This window comes from Molothrus aeneus, chromosome 3 (genome assembly GCF_037042795.1).
Source record: "Molothrus aeneus isolate 106 chromosome 3, BPBGC_Maene_1.0, whole genome shotgun sequence".
In the NCBI taxonomy this organism is placed as follows: domain Eukaryota; kingdom Metazoa; phylum Chordata; class Aves; order Passeriformes; family Icteridae; genus Molothrus; species Molothrus aeneus.
This window is the reverse complement of record NC_089648.1, coordinates 96077848-96095676: the sequence shown is the minus strand read 5'-3', so window position 1 is coordinate 96095676 and position 17829 is coordinate 96077848. Positions and strand designations below refer to the sequence as shown.

Below are 17829 nucleotides of genomic sequence, written 5' to 3'. Positions count from 1 at the left end.
TGACTTTCAATCAAGTATACAGCTGCAATGCCTCAACACATCTGTTTTTCTAGCTGAAATGCCAACAGTTAATAACCATTAATTACAGGTTATATAACATTCAGATAACCAGCACTCACTTTATATTTGCCTTTTTTTAAGAGCTGATGTAAAGCACTGCTCACAATCCCTTTCAATCCACAGTGTGTAAGTTTATACTGGAGTTTCAAAACATGGGAGCTGTTCTGCATATTCTTCATCAAGATCTGCCAGCATCCTGTTGATTAACCAGTACTTCAATCCTTCAGAAAAACCCAGAGTACCTGCTCAACTGAGTGCTCAACAGTTTATTACTATAAAATTTTGTATGCATGAACGAGCGTTTAAAAAATCTGACATTTTTCCTTAGTACATAATCTGTGAGTATGTGTGCTTTGAACGAGATGGATGCAAAAACCACACTTAGGACCTCAGTAATTCATCCTTAAGAAGATGGACATTGAGTCTGTCACCTGAAGCAGCATTAGCAACCTGTTAGGATCATAATTATCACAACAAATTCTTCTTCAAAACAGTATTACTACCCTAGCTTTTATTAACAGATCCATGCAGAAAACAAAGCAAAAAAGTTCACTATTCTGAACCTAACAACTGTGGATCTAGATAGGTAGAGCAAGATGAAGATGAAGTGCAGCATGCTGGAATTTATAGTCTCTGTAGGGCTTTTTTAGAGTCTGCAGTCCCAGTAGTGGAAAGAATGGGTTGAATATTGCTTATAAAGTTGAATTTGGACATTTCACTGATATGAAGAAAAAACCATCATGAACAGGTCATCTGTTATTTTTTCTATTGCACAACACTCTGTTACTGAAAACTGTCTTGTTCATTCACAGGCAATAAAAACCAAATTTGTTTTTTATGTATGTGATATGAACAGAACTTTTAGTCATATTGATAACTTTTATATCTCTAATGCTGTTTTGTTGATGAATCCTTACTGTACTATTGTTAAATATAAAAGAAAATGTTTCATATTTTTTAAATTTTTTTTAAAAGCTTTAAAAATTATTTTTAAAAGCTTACAGCTTTGCAAATAAATTTTATTTTTTGAAAATGTGGTTTTATAACTTTTAAAGCCAAATTGAGAGGCTACATTAGCAATGCCAAGGCTACTGGCATTTATTTTAGTTTACTCTGTCCAGTTCTGGGCTCCTCAGTACAAGACACAAAGTAATGGCATGAACCCAGAAAAATACCATGAAGTTGTTTAGGGGAGTAGAGCATTAGATATGCAAGGATAGGCTGAAATAGCTGACACTCTTTTGCTTGGAAACATGACAATATTAAAAATTCCTGAAAGGGAAAAGATTAAGAAGACTGAGCCAAGTCTCAATGGTGTCTGTTGACAGAATAAAAAACAAGGCACAAAAATTAAAATACAGAAAAGGCCATTCATGTATATGAAAAAGTGGGAGTGGGAGTGATTGAATGCTAGAACATGTTGTGCAGATAAGCACTGGGGTCATCGTCCTGGGAGACATTTAGAATCCAGCTGTGTGTGTTCCTGGGAAAATTGCTAGAGCTGATCTTGCTTTCCACAGAGGCTTGAGCTAGATGATTTCCACTGGCCCATTCTAACCTCCAATATTCTATGATTCTACTACTCCATATCAGCAATGAAAATAGTATTGCCAGTAAAAATTTAACTTAGTTACATGTTGAGTAATGCAACAAAGGATATCATACTGGCAAGGCCACAGTAAGATTTGCATTACTGTTTGTATCAGTAGTTCTGAAGTTACTGAAGACATCTTCAGAGGAAGGGAGAATATTTTAATTAGAGCTGTTCTGTAATATGAAATGCTTTAACCATTAATGAAAGTAATGGCCCCTAAGTTTTTGAGAAGTGCAGTGACTTAGTGGAAACATTTTCCACAGTTCCAGTGCACAGTTGATTTCACGTAACTTTGTGGGAAGTAGTGTCTGTTTATATGAGGATATAAACAGACTATTATATCTGTTTGACTGTTACTTCTCAATTTGCTTTTGATGGCATTTAGATTTTATTTGAATTTGCAGCTGTAGACATTTTGATATTATAGTAAATGGCATGTCTGACCTTCTTTTGTTAGATCTATCCAGGTTCAGTGGAGTTAATGCAGGTGATTGAAGATTTTATACACATTGTTGGAATGGGAATGATGGACTTTCAGAATTCATACCTAATGACTGGAAATGTAGGTAAGAAATAGAAATTTCTTCTATCAAATTTATGACCTATTGAAAATCAGAAGTTCCAAGTATGTACTATAGAGTTACTGCTTCTGTCACATTCCAGATTATCTGTTGCTTGTTTATCCCCTCTCTGGTTTAGCACATGCAGAATGGCTTACATGTCAGATTTCTTCATAATTATATCTCAAAATATAATGCAACATTTTAGAATCGAAATTAAGAAAATACTCACCACAATACTATGAACTGTAGGTAGAGTGTTTCCAGGAGATGTAGTGTTTCAAATGCTAATTTATGAAATTGTGCTAATTGAGTTAAAATTCATATAGTTTATAGTGTGAGAAGTGTTTATTTTGTTGAAATTGTCTTTTAATATTCCATTCTCCCCAAAAAAGTCTTTGCACATGTTATGGTGTGATAATAATCAATATAGACGAACAATAATTTTAAAAATATACATTAGTTGCTAAAATAATTAAAGCTTAGAATTTGTTATGTTAGTTTTTCTATGTGTAAAAGTTTCAAAATTTTATTTAGATTTATTTTTCAAACTTTGTTTTTGCTACTGGAGAGTTGCCAGGTAATAGTCATATAATAACATACATCAAATATAAAAATACCTGGCAACTCAATTACATTTATTAGTAAATAATAAATGAGCTGGAATGAAAGCATTTTTTTTAAATTAAACTTAAAAATCTGTTTGAAAAGCTATTCTCTAATCATTTTGTCTTTTTTTAGTACCTTTTTTATTCAATTAACTTGCTGTAGCTGCATTTTTATAGTGCCAGGAAAGTATTAGGAAGTTGTATGAAAGGAATAAATCCAAAATATGTGTTGTCTGATAGCAAAACTTCTGGTGTTAATACATTTTTTCAGATTTTAAGTTAGCATCTTACTGCACATATATGTCAGTTTTTCAGCAAGTCATTAGAATGAGTAAGAAAATATGGTCATTTTGAAATTAGGTGGTGGAATAAAGCAGGGAAAATGTTGGATTGTCCCTGTTGAATATTTAGCTAGCTTCTCTACAATAATAAATATTTATTATTGTTGTTCAGTTCATATTACAGAATGACAGTACTATAAGGCACAACCTTGTACTGGAGACATTTCAAAGAACTCCCCAAAAAGAAGTCTGTCAGCCTTAAAATGTTTAAAAAATTGCAGGAGGGTTTTAACCAGTGATTTATTATTTTTGTGGTACTACTGTTTGCACTTTAATACCACTTAAAGCTTCTTCCAGTTGCCAGTCCTTCATTGTGCTAGACCCTCCACAAATTCATAAAGGAAAGTATCTTTTCTGAAATGTTGTTTCTATGAAAATTTTCTGACAAAATAAAAAGTTGAACTTTTTTAAAGCACACAGTCCGTGCTGCTTGGCACATTGTAGTACATTCTAATCTGTTTGTCCTCTGAAAAATGTGAAAAAAATATCAAACAGGCAAATGCATTCAGATTAAGAAGGCGCATTCAAATAATCTGTGTCTCTACATATTCATGGCTTCACATGGGAAACACCAACATTCCAATTGGATCAGAAGCTTTGCTGTGCACTGGCTGGTTTAGATAACTGCAGAATCTTTACAATCTTTCTTTTGATTATCTTCTTCTTCCCACATATAAGGTATTTTTAGGCACCCAGGAGGTCTGTTCCTACCATCAAAGGAATAGAAAAAAAACTGAGAAATGAGTGGTGAAAACTGGAAATGAATTTATTGGTTTAATCTGACTTCCTAGCTCTGTGTCTTGATGTATTGGCATGAGTTTATCCACCCCATGCTTGGTCAGCCATCAAAAAAGGACAGGGTCACTGCGTTGCAAGTCATTGATCAGAATACTTGAGCTCAGGTGACATGCTGAGATGGAGACAGAAGGCTGTTATCAGTAAGGAATAATTTCTTATTTTCACTAACAAGAAAGGAATGTATCTGGAATAATTCAGTTTTAGTATAGTTGTCCTCAGGGCATTGGCATAAACTGTCTGACTCTGTATGTGTGGGTTTTAGGAAATATATATGTTGATCTCAACTGAAAAGAATAAACTATGCAGTTTTTGACTGGTCAGCAATAATTGTTCTATACCAATAAGAGTTTATAAATATGTGAAGTCTTATCTATAACAATTCTTTTAAGTTGACAAACACATTTAATTCAGGCAGCGGATATTGTGCATAAATGAGACCCAAATTTTAACTGTATTCATCTTTAAATAGAAAAATCCAATAGTTCATAGAATAAAATCATAGAACAGTTTGGCTTAGAAGATACATTTTCAACTCACTGATTGCTCAGGGCCCTGTAGCATGTAACTGTGAATGTTTCCAGGGATGTGGTATCTTCTACTACATCTCTGGAAAACCTGTTTCAGTGTTTACCAACCCCTATTGTAAAAAATCTTTTCCTTATATCTAGTCTAAAGTTATCCTGTTTAGGTCAAAACCATCACCCCTTGTCCTATTTCAACGGCCCGCTAAAAAGTTTGTTCATCTTTCTTATAGGCCCCCTTCAGACAGTGAAAGGCTGCAATAAGGTTTGCCTGAAGCCCTCTCTTCTCCAGGCAGAACAACATTCTCAATCTGTCCTCATAGCAACAGTGCTCCAGCCCCCTGGTCATTTCTCACCCTCATCTGGACCCACTCAAACAGATTCATGTCCTTCCTGTGCTGGGAACCCCAGAGCTGGCTGGAGCACTGCAGCTGGGGTCTCACCAGGGTCGAGGGGCAAGAGCACCTCCCTCACCCTGCTGGCTGTGCTGCTTTTGATGCAGTTCAGGATACAACTGGCTTTCTGGGCTGCAAGCCCTCAGGTCTAGCTTTTGATCCCCCAGTATTCCCAAGTCCTTCTCCTCAGGGCTGGTCTCACTCAGCCTGTGCTGATGCCAGGGGTTGCGTAGCAGCAACCCAGGTGCAGCACCTTGCACTTGGACTAGTTGAACCTCTTGAGGATCCAGTGGGCCCAGTTCTTGAGCTTTTCCAGATCCTATTATTCAGGTGTGTCAACCACACCACTCAGCTCGGTGCCTTCTACAGACTTGCTGGGGACACATTTGTCATTGATGAAGATGTTAAACAGTACTTGTCCCAACTCAAACTCCTGAGGGACACCGCTTGTCAAGTGTCCATCAGTATACTGAGCCATGAACCGCTACCCTCTGGATGTGACCAACCAAATTCTAATCTATCAAAGAGTCCCCCCATCAAATCCATACCTCTACAATTTAGAGAGAAGGGTGTTGTTGGGACCATGTCAAAGGTTTTACAGAAGTCCAGAGGGCATCCCTAGCTCTTGCATTGTCCACTGATGCAGTCACTCCATCACAGAAGACCACTAAGTTGGTTAGGCAGACTTGCCCAAGGTGAAGCTGTGTTGCTGTCTTTAATCACCTCCCTGTCTTCCATTTGCCTTAGAATGGTTTCTATGAGATTTCCAGGCACAGATGTGAGGCTCACAGGAGTCCTGTTGAATCAATAGTTATTTACCATAAAATATTCCCTCAGCATCTTCATATGCTTTAAATGCTTTTTGCTGTGTTTTCATTTTCAAATCACTTTAAAGTTCAGAAAAATTACTCTAAATATGAACTAAATATGAGCTACATATGAACTGCTGCTCAAAAAATTCCAATTTTGTTGCAAATTTAACAGTAAAACAGTGAGTTCTTAGTTTCCTTCTACTAATTTCTGTTTATAAGTTCATTGCTAATTGAATGACATTTCTAATTGAATAGTAGTTGATGTAAAATTTGAACCCCTAATTGTGTTTCACAGATATGCTAATCCCCTGAGATTTTCCACAGAGGGGGTTTTATTTTCTCTTTCTTTCAAGACACAGAAACAAGTAGTTGTGGCTTAAAAAGTTACTAAACAGCCATGCTGCAATGAATTTCCATTGCACATTCTCAATTCATGACAAAGGGGAAGTGATGAAAGGTACATTAACTATACAGTAGGCTATCACAAGCCACATTATAATACATTTGAAAATAGCTAAGGCCAAAAGTTGCCATGCCCCTGTTAAGCTTTTCATTGTGATGGCTTTTAACACAAATTTTTCATTTCTTCTGAACAAAACATCAAAGACTGGTTTCAAATCCAGATAATCCAATATCTGCACTTTATTGGGGAAGCTCAGGCAATTCAAATGCATTTCCATTAAAGTAAGGCCCATCTCCTATTAGCTTTCCTCTCAAGGATAGCCAATACACTACGAAAAACATAACAAATGTAAAAGCAACAATTTACTTTGTTTGTGCATGGTGGGGACAGTTGGTATATGTTTTGTATATGGTATATGTATATCATTGCACTCTGTATTATCTGCACTCCTTTAAGAAATCATTAGGTGAAATAAAAGCCTCTGATGGGAGGTAGAAGCCTCCTTCCTCATCCTGCTCTTTTTCTTCTTCTTCCTCCATCTTCTCCTCCTCCAGACCAGCTGAGCAGGCACGAAAATGATAGTGTGAACAAACAGAAGCTTTCACTATCCCTCAGTGTCCCTGAATTTACTGAAAGCACAGACCCACCTGCAAGGATACAACATGCAGTGGGACAAAAGCTTTTAAACCATGTTACCATTCTCTGTAACCAATAGCTTTCAGTTTTGTCTGTTTTAAAGATAAGTTCCTGATTTTAGATTAAAGAATTAACCTTGGCTTTTATAGCCTTTTGAATTTTTCTCTGAGCAATAAAGACCTGAGCAGATCATCTCAATGCTTTGGCTGATTTGAGTTCTCATCAAGATGAACCATTAAGAGTTTTGAAAATATGTAATAAAAGGTGGGTGAACTGCTATTAAGAAATATTCAACCTTTGACTTAAAAAGGAAATTTCTAACTGGAAGATTGGAGTGCCACAGGCACAGCTGTCTTTAAAGATAAAGGTGGAATGTGGAACTGGAAAGAGAGAGCAGTATTAGGGGATACATATTTCTATTGCAGATTTAGATTCTTTTGTAAGGGGAAATTTTCCCAGTGTTGTCAAATAAATTTCCTTAAGAGCAGCAGCCAAAAAAATAGTTAAAGGACATTCTGTTGTCAAAAATCAAGCTTATAGCTCTAGAATGATATTAATAAAAACCCAAATAATCTTGAAGAGCAATATGTTGTCATGGGTGTTCTTTAGAACTGAAAGGAAAAAACAAATGCAAATTTTCAGCATGTGAAAAGCCACTTTCTGTTAATGTTCATTTTATGAATACGGATATTTCAATGATCAGTAGTTTTATAAAATGTGCAGATATCACAAAGTTACTTAGACTAGTCAAAGGTGGGAAAGATTGAAGATTTCCAGGAGGTACAGCAAAATGAAAAGGAGAGGATATACACTGCCATATTAAATTCAGTTTTGACAGAGCATTTAAGAGGGAGTAGATCAAGCCATTCAGAGAAAATAACAGCATTAGTGTGCAAAAGTAGCAGTCTAAAGAAAATACAGAATTTTTTTTCAGTTTTCAGTAGCTATCACTTGAAACACTCTTTTAAATTGAGATTGTATGTCTTGGATTCATTTTACTTACTTTAAGCATCACAAAATTTGCCAAAATCACTCTAAGCTTCCTTTAAAATCAAGGGAGAGTTCTGCTCAGGAGAGCAATTAATATCATCTCAGACATCTAAAATAAGGGCATGGATTGCCTTATGGAAGTTTTGCCACTGGCTGTAAAGGCAGCCTAGTGACTAGCTCATGTTTCAATGATTCCGGTCATCTAAAGCAAAGAAGAGTGTTTTTTTGTGAGTCAATAAAACCTGTGAACACAGAGAGGTTCAGAGCTGAATGATCAAAAAACCCAAATAAAATAATAAAAAAATAAGTATAATAATTAAAAATCAGATTGAGAGTTGGACTGATTACAACAGACATTTGAGTACAGATTGTCAAAAGGGACTGCATGTACACAAAAAGTGCATACAAAGCGAAACTGAAGAGTGAATACAAAGTGAAACTAGGCTGACATCTCTGTTTAATCTTGCTCACAGGAAAAAATGAAGATTCCTAACACTATTGTACCACATTTAATTCTGCATAAGCATGAAGTCGAAGTCCTACAAGGTACAAAATAGGAACAAGTAGATGTGTTTCTACATGGTAGATGCAGCTAGCTATAATATTATATGAAAAAATGAAGAGGTGTAAACCATATTTCCATGCATAAATCAACTTTTAACAACCTGTTATCTCTCAACTTAAAAATGGCTGCTGTGACACTGGTACTCCGATGAGTAATCTGATTTAGTATAGTAATTAACATTTCATTTAAAACTTGAAACTGAGTTGCTTACATAAGTTTTATAAACGTTGGCAGGAAACAGTCTGATTTCTGCCTTCACAGACAGTCTAGGATGCCATATGGCAGAAGATGTTTTGAAAGTGTCCATTGTCTCCTTTCTTTGCATACCTTATTGTTATACCTTCAGTCTCCCATTTCATGTTCATGTCCATGAAATTTTAGGAAAACAAAAAAGAATCCTGCAGGCGTATGGAGTGTATCTTAAAATTTTCCAGTCCTAGCTAGAGACACTTAGAAATGTGACCAAAAGGAGCTTTTGGAAAATGTACCTACTCTAGCTATAAGACATGACCAATGGTACACATGCAGAGCTTTGGGAATGCTAGAAAATAAGCAAGTTGGATTGCTGTCTGTTATTGTGGGTTCATTCACCTTATCCCAGTCTAAGACTTTTACATCTTGTAAATTGTAAATCCTGTTTTTACTTCCTAGATACTTGTTCACATTATATGCTGAATGGCGTCTGCCTTAGTCTGCTTATCTTTTTTTGTATTAGAATTAGTGATGTGTGTCTTCAATGCAGCACTTGAGATCCTCTGACTCATATATCACAAATGTCATGCTGGCCTAAAATATACCAAGAGATCGAATTTATTTAAAATTTGGAAAGGGTCTTTTTTCAAATATGTTAGAGAAAACAGAAGAAAAGCCACAGATGATATTAACTTGTACAAATGTATGAACAAAATGTCTAAAATTTTTAGCAAGGAAACAAGTATTTCAATAAATGTATACACAGATACTCAGAATTCATTTGAAATTAAATTACTTCTTTTTCTGAGTCTGTGTAGTGCTAAAGCACAGTGTAGATTTTAAAGTGGGTATTTATAGTTAATAAAAGTTCAGCTGCTAATATTTCAACATTTTCTCTTAATAGAAAGAAAGTTGCACCTATCACACAAATAAAAATTCAGATCCTGTAGAGTGGCCCCAAAATAGCCCTTCAGATTTCTCTCCTGTTTCCATCAAATTATTCCAGAGTACCTCATGTTTTCACAAAGGAAAATTTCACCTTTAAGCAATTGTGTGAATTGTACTTGCTCCTTTAAGAAGGCAAACAGGAATCACTCCTTGTAGTGGTAGTGTGTCCTACTTCATATGTAAATATGTAAACATTGTCAAGGAATCATCCAGGGAATAGGCCAGGTGAGAAAACAGTCTTCACAGGCAAAATTCATGCTTTTCTCCTTGTCCTATGGAGCACAGTTGGTCACACTCTTGTTCTTGGATTGTAAAACATGGTGGTCAGAGAAGTTCTAAGTTCTGCCTTCTGCCACATATTTTTTTCATTCATGACTTTGGCTTCTGGTTCTCATCCTCTTTGTTTCACACTCAGATGTGGGCCATCAGTCTTTCCTGCCCCAAACCTCTATGCTGTTGATTGAGCAGATGCTCTACTTATGTGAAAGGGAACACCTATCACATTTTCTCTTCAGTTCTCAAAAAATCCTTCAAGTCCTAGGATTTACACACTGCCAGTATCACTCTCCTGTTTCTGTATTCTTTACTTGCTCAAACCATATGTAACAATCCATAGCTAAAGGCTTCCAGAAGAGAAAAAATAGATAAAAGAATAAGGAAACTACAGAGAAAGGTCCATTGCAAATTTTTATACTCTTAATACTTCTGCTCTATATATATTCATATAATTTCCTTTGCAGCAGTCTCAGCAATTCCTTGATCAGATCAATATGTTGGCTTTCAGAAGATTCAGGCTTTCTCCACTAATTAAAGGGGAAAGACTTCATGCACACTTTGAAGGTCTCGCTCACTGCAGCATCTGACTTAATGCCTGAAGTAAATGCTCAAGAGCTCATATTTCTTTCTCAGTATAAAATAAGCTTATTAAATGATTCACGTTCCCTGAAAACTTGCTGTGAACAGAGCATAAAAGACTAGACTTTTTCACTCTTTTCTAAACCTACATACTCAATGATCCTGAGAAAATACAACTCTGTTACTTAAGATTGAAAATTCCAAATATGAAGAAAACCACTATATGAATCTTTATCAGTCTTCACAAATTGGGATAAAAACCTAACTTGATTCCCTAGCTGTACTCTTAGTAATAGTCATAATTCTGTAGTTAGTTTTGTGTATATACTTTATTAAGTGACCTTAAAGACAAATAAATTAACCATTCAGTATTTTTAAATGGGTGCTATGGAAACTGGAATAATTGAAAGTGTTTCCCTTCTCTACCTTATATTAAGTGGAGTAAAACATTCTAAACAAATGGAAGCTATGAAAAATGCCAACATACAGGCTCTTGTCTCATTTAAAAAAAATGTCTCCAACTGAAAAAGAAACTAGTATCTACAGCCCATTTGTGGAAATTCCTTTTTACAGTATCTATGTATCTCATATTGTTGTATCATTTCTAAATTTCTGCCTCTGCAAACTCCCCTCTGAATAATTCTGTTTCTTGAAATGAGCAATTAAAAGCTGTTGTTTTCTAGAGAAATCAATTTGTATGACAGGCCATTTATTAACTGGTGTATTTAGCTATTGACCTGAGAAATTAAATACCTGACCTTATTCACTCATCTGCCTCAGACAGGTGGACCTTTAGGTGACTTCCAACAATTTCCGGGTAGAATGAGGCTTAAGGGGGTAGAAATTAAGCATCCATGGTGGTAATTTTACATTAATGCAGTAATGGAATCAATGCACACCCCAGAGAGTTCGTTTCACACTAAGGTGGTGCCAAGTGGCAACAATCATGTTCAGTGAGTGTAGTGTCAAGATATTTCAAACAATACAGTCCTTCCTTAAACAGGAGTACCACAGTCCAATAACAAGATGCAATTCTGCATGGATTGATGACTCATTCTCGGGTTTTTTGGCCCTGAAAGTGTTACCACAAGAGTGTCCAGCCATCATCTGGTAGTACATCAGCTAGAGATGGTGTGGCTAAGTACTGCAAATAGCAAAGTTCAGGCCCAGTTTTAATGATTTCTACAGAATTTTTTTTTACTTACTCACTACTGAAAATGAAAGAAGGAAAACTAAATAGAATTAAACTCCCCAAAATTATAAGTCAGTTAAAATAGGAATAAAGCCAGCTATTAGCTCTGCCTAATACTAGCACTGTGTCAGAAACAGGTCTATTGCCAAAAGCTCCATTGTGAATATGGAGTTAACATGGTTTATACCAAGCTAATGATATGGCATACTGCCAAACCTCTTTTTCATTTCCTGGCCTTTCAAGGGCAAGGAAAGAAAAACCAAGAAAAACCACAAAACCCCAAACAAATAAAGAATAAAAGTACAACAGCCCCCTCCCCCTGCAAAAATAAAAAAAATTAACTCCCCGCAATAGAAACAGCAACAACAAAAATCTAAAGAGTCAAAAAAACCAACCAAAAAATCAACCAACCAAGCAATAAAACAGAAAAAGGAGGGGAAAAACTTCCATGCATAATATTAGACAAATCAACTTGTTGTATTGAAAAAGTATTATTTCCTTGATAATGACTGTAGGTTTTAATTCCAAATAGTGGTAAAGATCTGTCTTTTTCAAACTGCGTAGCCTGAAGGTAGCATAACAATTGAGGTAATGAACTGGAGAGTAATATTTCATTTTTTGAGTCAGTTTCATGAGGGTGTTAGTGGACTAATAATATCAGATAAAAGTATTTTTATGGTAATAATTATTTTGGAATTGAGACTGTCAGATATTGAGGTCAAGCTTCAAAGCCATGTAAACATATGCACATATAATTCTGCACAATTGTGTTTCTGTAAGTGTAATTTTTTTATCTTTTTTTAATATGGAGAGTTGGACTTCAGTATATAAACCTAAGAGACTGCATATATCTCTGCTATTCTGCTGAGGTCAGACTGTATAATGCCAACAGAGCTAAGTGTCAGTAAGATCAGTTCAAAGCATCCCAAAGTGTCCGTGTACTGGGTGGGCTAAAAATCACCAGCAGGGCCTGAAATTTCTAACACACGTTTTGTGCCTTGTGATTTCTGAACCCATGAGTTCATCCATTTCACAGTGTAAGTATTTCTTTCCCTTGGCTTTGGGTATGAGTTTTAGGGCCTCATTTGTTGCTCTGTCTAAAGGTAGAGATAATGAATCTTTGATAAGGTTTGTGATAAAAAATCAGAGGCTTGTTCTACTACAGATAAATATACATTTTTTTTTTCTATGCTCTAAGCCCCATTACAGTGGGAAGGAGACAAAGATCTTTTCCTCACTCAAAATATGTGGTACAGCTCTGTGGCCTAAATGGCACTAGATGCATGAACAAATAGTTAAATCACCTGCAGCGGCACCAAATAGCTTGATATTGTTTTTCTTGTGATTGTTTTTCTTTTTTTGTTTAAACAAACACTCTCTACATCATGGAGACATGTAATCAACCCTAGGCAACATTATTCTGTAAATCTTCTATGCATATAGGTTGGGAAATGGTCTTCTAGAAAAGATATTTGATCTCATTGCTTGAAAGATTTTTCATATAATCTGTGGTTCAATGCTTATGGTGTTATTTAATGACTATTTTTTTGTGGATTTTTTTCCTAAGATACAAGATGTTCCGCTTAGGTCACCAGTTACTTTAATTATTAGCAGGGTTAGCTATATACTGGTTTTTGTAACATATTGCTAGTAAAATCTTATGGCCTCGTGCTGTCTACTGTTACTCAGTAGTCAAATATTTTGAAATGAGATAGATTTCAAGAACACCTATGGGAAAATAGTATATTGGTACAGCCACTTCTCCAGAAAATCCTGTCTGGAGTCCTGTTGTAGAGGAGCATAACCAGAATGTGAGCTGATATCAAAGGCAAGTACTTGGAAACCCATCCATATGTCTATGAATTGTGCCCCTTGGCGAAACATATTTCCCCTATATTGGCACCAAAATCTTACCTCCAATAACACAGAGGAATGAAAGGGACTGACCTGCCCAAAGGGAAGGAACTGTGGGACAGTCATCAGGATGATTGGATCTTTAGGGATTGGCAAGCAGGCAGGCTGCTCCATCTGCACACAGAAGACTTCTCCTGTTTGTGAAAAAAACATTTATCAAAAATATAGCAAGCTTATCCCCTCCTTGCTCATTTTAACCTCAAGGGAATAGAATATGTTCATAAAGATTAAAGGGAATGTCTCATTTTGCCATTAGGTATCTTAGATTGTTCATTGCAGAAGCATGGAATGAATGTTTTTAATGCTCATTTAGCTTTGAAAATTGCATCACTATCTAGGCAATGAAAAATAATGGTCTCCATTCACAGTCAACAATGCACAAAGAAAAGTTAATTTCTGCAAAATGAATGTCATTTAGCATTGCCAAATTGAACTTATACCTGTTTCTTGGATGAATAGTTCCACTGCTGGAAGACATGGCTGGTGATTTTATACTGCATCATCTATTTTACATTTGTGGTTGTACTTAGAAATAATTTTCAGAAGTTAAAATTATACATACCCAAAACTCTTGTAAAGCTAAGTCATAGAGCCTGCACGTCAACAGGGCAAGACATTCAAAAATAGGGCAGCTTCTTCTACTTAGAAATGGTATTCAACAGCAAAGCTCAGAGGATTTTGAAGTGTTTATGTATATACTGTTTTTAATTTCATTTGACAAGATATTAGATGTAGTTTGCTGACTGTATGTGTTGGTTCTTTGGCTGTACTTAAAGAATGGATTTAAGAATTTTCTTTCAAAGAAAGAAAAAGATGGGAAAATTAGTAGGCAAGTAAATATGTAGGAATTTGGTAATTCTTGTTTCTTGTAGGCATTTGTTAGAATATTTTCTTCTGTTCGTAATTTTGTTATTCTTTAAATTCTCTAACAGCATATTTACTCATGAGCTTCTTAATACATGGTTTGACAGAGTCTCTGTCTAGAGAGCCACATGCACATTTTCAATGGTTTTTTTCCCTATAGGTACAGTTTTTATTGATATCACTAGCTGCTGTATCCAAATTTTTACCTGTCAGTCAGTATTAATCTGCACTACCAGTGGCTTTAGAAATGTTTCTAGTCTTTCCAAGCTATAGCTGGTCATGAAATGAATTTGTTTAACATGAACCTTTTCTCTTCTTTTTTTTTTTGGGGGGGGGGGTGGGGGGGTTGGTTGGTTGGTTGTTTTTTTAAAATTTTTTCTTTTATTTAGTGCTGCATGGAAATATAGCTAGACCTTCCACTGAAAAATCTTAAACAAAGTAATATTACCTCACAGCTGTGTTAGACAATTATCACAGGCTGTCTGACAAGCTAGAACTTGTTAAATTTTAACATCTTGGTGGCACAGAACATTAGGACTTAATATTTATATTGTTGTCTTAATCTTTCATGTTGAAATAGTTTTCTTTAGTAGAAGTATAGAAATGGGAAGAATTTTCTTTCATTCAGATCCCTTCTATAATATATTGAAGTTTGGACTAAAGGAGAAAATTATTCTGTAGTTGTTGGCCAGGATTTTCCCAGGAATGTAAGAAAACAAAGCCAAGTTATTATTCAAGTGAGGTTTCTCTGTTCTCAGTTTAATCATTTGCACCCATGTAAAATTGATCTGTTGCAGAAAGACCTAAAAATGAAAAAAGGTATAACATAAAAATTCCATAAAGATAACCTAAATGTAGTGTATCATTATTAAAAAGCCTAAGGATTTTGCAAATTTTATTTGAAGGCTTCCATTCCACTCTTATCCTATCTTGTGTATAATTCCCAATATTTTATACCTTTGTTGAATAATAAAACTTGTTTACTCCTATTAATGTCCTTAAGTGAGCTATTTCACTTTATTAATTTTACTTTTTTTGTCACTCCTACTAAGTTCTCATCAGCTCTATTTTTAATGTGTATAGAACCATAGAAAGGTTGATGTTGGAAAAGACCTGTAAGATCAATGAGTCCAAACATTAACATGACATTACTATGTTCACCACTAAACTATGTCTCTAAATGCTACATCTACACATCTTTAAAAAACTCCAGGGATGGGGACTCCACCACTTCCCTGGGCAGAATGTTCCAGTGCTTAAGAAACCTTTCGTTCAATTTTTTTTTCCTAATATCTAACCTAAACCTCCCATGGCCTAACTTGAGGCCATCTCACCTTGTCCTTCTGCTTGTTATTTAAGAGATGCTAATGACCCTTACCTGGCTACAGCCTCGTTTCAGGCAGTTGTAAAGAGTGATAAGGTCCCCCTCCAAGCCTCCTGTTCTTCAGGCTAAACACCCCCAGCTCCCTCAGCCACTCCTCATAAGCAGTGTCCTCCAGACCCTTCACCAGCTCCATTGCCCTTCTCTGGACTCGCTCCAGCACCTCAATGTCCTTCTTGTGGTGAGGGGCCCAGAACTGACCACAGCATTTGAAGTGCAGCCCCACCAGTGCCAAGTACAGGGGGGAAATCCCTGCCCTGGTCCTGCTGTTCACACTGTGGCTGATACAGGCCAGCATGCCATTGGCCTGCTTGGCCACCTGGGCCCACTCTGGTTCATGTTCAGCCACTGTTGTCCAGCTCCCCAAGGTCATTTTCCACCAGTCAGGTTTTCAGCCACTCTGCCCCCAGCCTGTAGCACTGCATGGGATTGTTGTGACCCAAGTATAGGACTTTGCATTTCATCTTATTGAACCTCATACCATTTTAATCTGCCCATCTGTCCAGATTGTCCAGATTCCTCTGCAGAGCTTTCCTACTCTCCAGCAGTCACACCCAACTCACTATCATCTGCAAACTGGCTGAAGGTACACTCGATTCCCTCACCCAGATCATGGATAAAGACATTAAACAGGACTCGCCCCAGTGCTGAGCCCTGGGAAACTCCACTAGTGACTGGCTGCTGCCTGGATGGGACTTCATTCACAGCCACTCACTGGGCCTGGCCACCCAGACCCTTTTTAACCCAGTGAAAAGTGCCCCTGTCCCACCCATGGTCTGCCAACTTCTCTAGGAGAGTGCCGAGAGTGACTGCGACAAAGGCTTTAGTAAAGTCTAGACAGACAACGTCCACGGCCTTTCCCTATTCCACTAAGCAAGTCACCTGATCATAGAAGGTAACCAGATCAGTCAAGCAGAACCTGCCTTTCCTCAACCCATTCTGGTTCAGCCTGATCCCCTTGTTGTCCAGCACACACCGCATGTTGGCACTCAAAAGGATCTGCTCAGTCAAGACCTTACCTGACGAGGAGGTCAAGGAGACAGACCTGTAGTTCTCTGGATCCTCTTTGCAATCCCTCTTGCAGATGTGACTGTTTGTGTAAGTTTGGGGGAAAAAATTATTCTGTGTCCAATTCATTTCTTTCTCCAAGCACAGGAACCAATATGTTGTCTCAGCACACACACTGAATGATGACTTTGATCACCTTTTGAAAATGGTTCATTGCAATGCAAATATTCCTTTGCAATAAACTTAATGTAACTGTAGAACACAGATTTTTAAATCATAAAGATTTCATTAATAGCCACAATTTACATCAAGATTGGTCCAGATTATGCTGACCACATCTATGCTTCTGGAAAAAGGGACTGTTTTGAAATATTATCAAATAACTGAGCATCCTTACACTGACCCCTAACTTTGTTCGTTTTTTGTTCAGCTTGGAAATTTTATTATGAATGTTTGCCACCAGAGTGCAGTCATTTTAGTTTCCAATAAAGCACCATTTAGATGTTTTGGGATTAGAGACAGAAAAACCATTTAGTACATAAAAAAAATATTCCATAACAGCAAAAGCACTGAAAAAACAACACAGAGCAAAGACAGGAAAATAACTAAAGGGGGAAAAAAGCAATTTTCTTTCCAGGATCCTGTAAAATACTGTTTGTTGGGTAACAATGCTATAATCAGGATATTGTGGGGAAGAAGGATCATATATAAATTACACGTTTTGATTGTCCAGTTCTCCAGGGTATGATTTGTAGTAGGAAAGCCATCTTGACTACAGATTATAAAACAAATACTTTTGAAAGGCAAGAAATGTTTTGGTTTTTTCTGGCTATCTCCTGGATCTAGCTGTGGAGATAATTACAGCTACTCCAAGTAAGGCATGGCAGTAATAGCAGAACTGGACTCAGGTGTAGAATACTTGACACTGCATAATTTTGCAAGACTGAGTGTATAGATTATTTTTTTCAATAATTTGCAAACATTTTCACTAAATGTATAGCTTCTCTGGCATATACATTCAGTTACTCTTTTTTAGGAATTTCAGGTAAAGGACTTCCCATTTTGTTGTATTGGTGGGTTTCAAAAACTGTTGATCAATAGAAAACTAAAAAAATTCCATTCCTGCTTCTTATTTCCAAATGTCACGTTCATGATATTGCTTTGAAAAAATTCATCATGATTTTTATGTAAT

At 36.4% G+C, this 17829-nt stretch overlaps 1 protein-coding gene across 6 annotated transcripts in view; it reads left to right on the top strand.

The window, feature by feature from the left end:
- Positions 1-17829, top strand: part of ADGRB3 (adhesion G protein-coupled receptor B3) — a 446706-nt gene that overhangs the window by 226618 nt on the left and 202259 nt on the right. For all 6 annotated transcript variants that reach the window (XM_066547462.1, XM_066547459.1, XM_066547457.1 and 3 more), the window contains exon 12: positions 2112-2220. In XM_066547462.1, coding sequence (XP_066403559.1) covers positions 2112-2220 — 109 coding nt within the window. The remainder of the gene's footprint in view (positions 1-2111; positions 2221-17829) is intronic.